Source organism: Pundamilia nyererei, unplaced genomic scaffold (genome assembly GCF_000239375.1).
Source record: "Pundamilia nyererei isolate P.nyererei 1_Seehausen unplaced genomic scaffold, PunNye1.0 scaffold00562, whole genome shotgun sequence".
NCBI lineage: Eukaryota > Metazoa > Chordata > Actinopteri > Cichliformes > Cichlidae > Pundamilia > Pundamilia nyererei.
The window spans coordinates 101,460-107,471 of NW_005187963.1; the positions used below are offsets into that span (position 1 = coordinate 101,460).

Consider the following 6,012-nt stretch of genomic DNA (forward strand, 5'->3'; position numbering starts at 1 on the left):
ACACACACACACACACACACACACACACACACACACACACACACACACACACACTATAGGAATATTGTAGATTTATGTATCTCTGTATTTTTTTGTGTGCTGTACATTTGTTTTGTTTTGCTTTTTCTGTCTCTTACAGGTGCAGCAATAGGCAATACAATGTGCATTCCTATTTGTGGAATACACGATTGCTTTTGTAATTGTATCATTGGATCTATATACCCATAAGTTCTGGACACAGATTAAGAAAAGAGCTGAACTGTCAGCTGATCCCAACCAGGTGGTGAGTTGGATCAGGTGGCGGATAGTATGCCAGCACGCCTAAAGGTGGAGGTTATCCCCACTGTTATGTTTTCCCCTGTTTGTGTCATTAACTAAGCAGGAGTTATACAGAGCCAGACAGATAAACACGTTAGCTGTTTACATTCAGCCTTCTTCTTTTTATTCATTATACCTCAGGAAGATACACACACATTACATGGTGACCACTACTGGCGATAGCTTGTATAACACATATATATAACACCAGTGACGTGGCACCAGATAAGTGAAAAAAAGATAAATTAATGTTTGTTTATGTTCACATAATAACACTTGATACAGTGTAACAACAATTAATCATGAGGTAGGGACAGTACCTGAATCCTGAGCATGTGCGGAGTGCAACCCAGGAATCTGGATGTTTTCTTACATGGCCATGGTAAAAGCAATGATCCTGAAAGAGAAAAGATTTAGAAACATTATCTCCATCTTTCATTAGCAAAAAAGCTCTACAAAAATACAGGATTGTTTCTTCGGTGTGATGGATTGACCTGTTGGAGATTAGATTACTTTTGTTAGAGAGACTTCTGGATGTTATTCAGGATGTCACCATAGACAAAGTTGAACAGCTCCTCCTTTCATTTGGTTGCATCTGGCTGCACAACATCAGAGAAGTCTTTTAAGTCTTCACTGTTTTGAGTTTTGAGAAGTCATTTATGCTTGTAGTTTCTATAAATATAATTCGTTTTCCTTGTGGTTATGATTTTTCCTGATTCCCATATTGTTCTATTTCTGTATTGTTCTGTATGATTGATTTTAGGTTTGTTAGTTTCCTTTAACTCAGAAAATTTGCAACCTTGCCCATTCCTGTCCTGTATATGGACATATTACCAGTACAGTTAAGGGTATCTTTCACCAGCTTCCATCCTCACCACTGCCAGCCAGCTCCTGTCCTACTATTACACATTTTTACAGATATCTATGGTTTTGTTTGGGGGTTTTTTTTGTGTGGATGTATGGGTTTTTTTACTTACATCTGGTGAGAATTTAATACCAATAGCACATTTGGAAAGATATATACAGGGACAGGGTGGAGCAACAGTTTGACAACCCTCGGAGTATGTGGCAGGGACTAAACACGATCACAGACTTTAGAGGGAAAACCAGCACACTGCAGACCACGGCCTCTCTGTGTGAGGATCTAAACGTATTCTACGCTAGATTCGACACAGCGAACACCATGAGACCGGACAGTGTGCGCACCGCGGATGACGGCAGCGCGCACACTGTGTCTGAGGAGGATGTGCGGAAGTGCTTCAGGAAGGTGAACGCACACAAAGCTACTGGTCCGGACGGGATTCCCGGCCGCGTCCTCAAGTCATGCGCGGCTCAGCTGGCTGGAGTGTTCACGCACATCTTCAACCTTTCCCTCTCTCTGTCTGTAGTCCCAGCCTGCTTCAAAATGGCCACCATCGTCCCTGTACCCAAATCCTCCACCATCTCCTCATTGAACGACTGGCGACCTGTAGCCCTGACCCCCATCATGAGCAAATGCTTCGAGAAGCTGGTCAGGCACTTCATCCGCTCTGCACTACCCGACTCACTGGACCCGCTACAGTTCGCATACCGCCACAACAGGTCCACTGATGATGCCATAGCCCTGACACTACACACTGCCCTGTCACACCTGGAGAAGAGAGACACGTATGTGAGAATGCTGTTTGTAGATTACAGCTCAGCATTCAATACCATCGTTCCCTCGAAGCTGGACAGGAAACTGCAGGATCTAGGACTGAGCAGCTCCCTCTGCAGCTGGATCCTTAGCTTCCTGTCTGACAGACGCCAAGTGGTCAGACTGGGCAGCATCACCTCATCCCCCATCACACTGAACACTGGTGCTCCACAGGGGTGTGTACTGAGCCCTCTCCTTTACTCACTCTACACCTACGACTGCACGGCCACTAACAACTCCAACATCATTGTGAAGTTTGCGGACGACACTACAGTGGTGGGTCTTATCACCAATGGTGATGAGACGGCTTACAGGGAGGAGGTCAGTGCCCTGACCCACTGGTGTCAAGACAACCATCTCACCCTCAACGTCGCAAAGACAAAGGAGTTGATAGTGGACTTCCGGAGGTGCAGAGAAGTACACACCCCCATCACCATCAACGGCGCTGCTGTGGAGAGAGTGAGCAGCTTCCGGTTCAATTCAATTTCAATTCAATTCAATTTTATTTATATAGCGCCAAATCACAACATAAGTCGCCTCAAGGCGCTTCATAGATACAGAGAAAAAAAACCCAACAATCATATGACCCCCTATGAGCAAGCACTTTGGCAACAGTGGGAAGGAAAAACTCCCTTTTAACAGGAAGAAACCTCCGGCAGAACCAGGCTCAGGGAGGGGCGGCCATCTGCTGCGACCGGTTGGGGTGAGAGAAGGAAGACAGGATAAAAGACATGCTGTGGAAGAGAGACAGAGGTTAATAACAGATATGATTTAATGCAGAGAGGTCTGTTAATACATAGTGAGTGAGAAAGGTGACTGGAAAGGAAAAACTCAATGCATCATGGGAATCCCCCGGCAGCCTATGTCTATTGTTCCTTGGTGTACATCTGGCTGAGGATCTTACGTGGTCAGTACACACAAACAAAACAGTGAAGAAGGCGCAGCAGCGCCTCTTCTTTCTCAGGAGACTGAAAAGATTCGGCATGAGCCCCCGCATCCTCAGGACCTTCTATCACTGTGCCATTGAGAGCATCCTCACTGGATGCATCACCACCTGGTATGGCAACAGCACCGCCTACAACTGCAAAGCTCTCCAGCGAGTAGTGCGGTGCTCTGAACGGATAATTGGAGGTGAGCTTCCCTCCCTCCAAGACATCTACAGACTGAGAGACAGCTTCTTCCACCAGGCCATCAGACTGCTGAACACGTCATAGACACCTCAGCTTCACTACTGGAACACATGTGATGTGACAATAAAAGTGATTTGATTTGATATATACTTAGACAATTGAAATACACACACACACACACACACACACACACTTAAATAAATACATATTGATTTATATATGTCCACAAAAATTACAAGAAGTCCTTGTCTGACTTGGACATAACTGACATTTGGCAAGTTGGAAGGGTGTGTTTTATTAATTTACATTAAACTCTGATCCAGATCATGCGAAACATTTCCTGTATTTCCTGCATCTTTTCAACAATTCAAATCACGTAACAAGGAAGTCACATCAACCAGGGCCTCGTTTGTCTTTACCAATGACTGTAGAAAACATGGACGACGCGACAGCACCTCCTCCCATTGTGCAAAAAGACTGACGACTCGTTCAATTAAGGTAAATACAACCATGTCACTGTTATGAAAAAGACACACAGTTTAACATCTTATAGACACAGCTTTGACTAAGAACCCTCTTTTTATTCTTACTTTATGGCTTTAAAAAAATATCGAGTTATATATATCGTATGTTGCCATCCAGTTAAAGAATATCAAGATATGATTTTTGGGTCATATCGCCCAGTCCTAATAGAGACTAGTAGTGGATTTCCAGTGTTTCAACAGCACAGTTGTATTTCTGACAGCATAAGAATGGCCTACCTGGTGGAATTACTACAAAGAAGAGCTTTAGGGTGGGCCAAGAAGTGTTAAAAACTAAGCCCTGCTCACACCTCTAATTCTCGGGGACCTTTGGCTTTGTACTCACAATCCTAACCTTGACTAGTTTCACACTGGCATCTCTGGTTTGAGGACATGGCAGTGGTTTTCCATCAGGACAAGTAATCAGAATCGGAATATTTTATTAATCACCAAGGAAATTATGTGGTTACAGTTGCTCCAAGACAATATCAGGAAAAGACTGAACTAAAATAAATGATACCAATATATTACAAAGTTTACAAAATATAACAAATAGCTCAAATATATATAAATAGCTAAATTATTAATATCAAGAATATTACAGAGGTATGATTGACATTTTACTCTAAACTATAAGCTTGTTATTTGTTATTTTCCCTGTAGAGCATATGCAACAGGGTGTAACTACTGCACTGTGCATTAGGTGGAGGAGTTGTACAGGGTTAGAGTTAGCATTGATAGCCACAGGCAGGAATGATTTCATGTGTCATTTAGTGGTGCATTTGGGTGATCTTAGGCTATGTTCACACTGCAGGCGAAAGCGCATGAAATCTGACTTTTTTGACCCTATGCGACCCTGTCATGATATGACAGTGTGAACGGCACAAATCCGATATTTTCAAATCTTTCGTATGTGGTACTGAATCCGATACACATCTGATGTTTTAGAAAGCGACTGCTGTTTGAATGGCCATGTCACAACTGACAGACGGCAATTATCAGCGCCCGAGAAGCGCCCGAGAAGACATTGTGAATGCTTCCTGGCCATCCCGTGTAGATGTTAGTGAAACTGCTGGGAAGACAGCGCTGGAGAAACGTGAACATTTTATTTGTACTGTATAATCTGCAGATTCTGACAGAAATCTGCAGCTATCCTTTGAAGCACCGCTCCTCTAAAACAGCAATAAGGATAGTAGTAGTAGTATAGTAGTTATTAGGCCATATGTAAATAACAAAATAACTTTATAACTTAAAGCAAAATTGGGAAACGTAAAGTCCGCAACAAGTTTAAGGGCCATCAGTCAAACAATACTGTTTGGTCTGGGTCTAAACAGAGCGTGTTGTGTGTGATGTCTTCTTTTGGGCATGTGGGCCGCTTTGAGGATTCACACTAGAGCGTGTTTGCTGTCACATTTTATTTGTAGTGTGAACAAGCAGACAAAAAAAGTCAGATTTGATCAAAACAATCTGAATTGAGCATTAAGACCTGCAGTGTGAACGTAGCCATTGTCTCTCACTGAACGTTCTCCTATGACTGTCCTGCATATCATGTCCACCCTGACAATGCAGGTTTTGTCCAGCATTGTCCTTGTCTTAGACAACATCCACCTCTCCAACATCACCTTAAGGGAGTCCAGCTCTGTCCCCACAACATTCTTGGCCTTGTGAATTAGTTTACTGAGTCTATTGGCATCTGAGACCGTCAACCTGCCGCCCCAGCATGCAACAGCATAGAGGATGGCACTGGCCACAACAGACTCATAAAGAAATCACCTGAGCATTGTCTGATAGATATTAATGGACCCCAGCACAGCTGGACTGGCCATCGGGCATTTTCCTGGTGGGCCATTGGTGATTTTTTTGTTGTTATGGGCCGATGGTTTTTTTTTGTTTTTTGTTTTTTTTTTTTGGGGGGGGGGGGGGGGGGGGGGGGGGGTTGTAACGGTTTAAAAAATGAAAGGTGGTGGATTGGCTAATTGGTCATGATCGACTCTGGGCTGGCACAATTACAGCCCCCCCCTTGCTCGGGCAACGGCTCTGAGAGCAATCTTATCACAGACGAAGACAAGAAAATGGAGAACAAAAAGTGAAAAGGAGGTGCGGAAAAAATAAGGGCCAATAAGAAACAAGCCCTTCAGGCAGGTGATGGCTATGGCGGAGCTTCCACAGATTCAGTAACATTAGTAAGTGGTGGAGGCCAAGAGGTAGATGAGGGAAAGGGAAGGCAGGAGGAGGAGAGACCCAAGGTCGTTGGGCAGAGGGGCAGGGGAACTGAACTTCAGGTAAGAAGTTATGAACTGCAGCCAATCTGGGTCAGATATAAACCAAGCTTAGGTGTATTTTATTTTCGCTGTGCTAACGTTTTACA

The 6,012-nt window shown here is 43.8% G+C and overlaps 1 protein-coding gene across 1 annotated transcript in view; it reads right to left on the reverse strand.

Moving 5' to 3' along the window:
• Positions 1-6,012, reverse strand: part of adam19a (ADAM metallopeptidase domain 19a) — a 56,378-nt gene that overhangs the window by 22,975 nt on the left and 27,391 nt on the right. Inside the window, exon 3 of the mRNA XM_005754420.1 lies at positions 639-715. Within this exon, the coding sequence (XP_005754477.1) occupies positions 639-715 (77 nt within the window). The remainder of the gene's footprint in view (positions 1-638; positions 716-6,012) is intronic.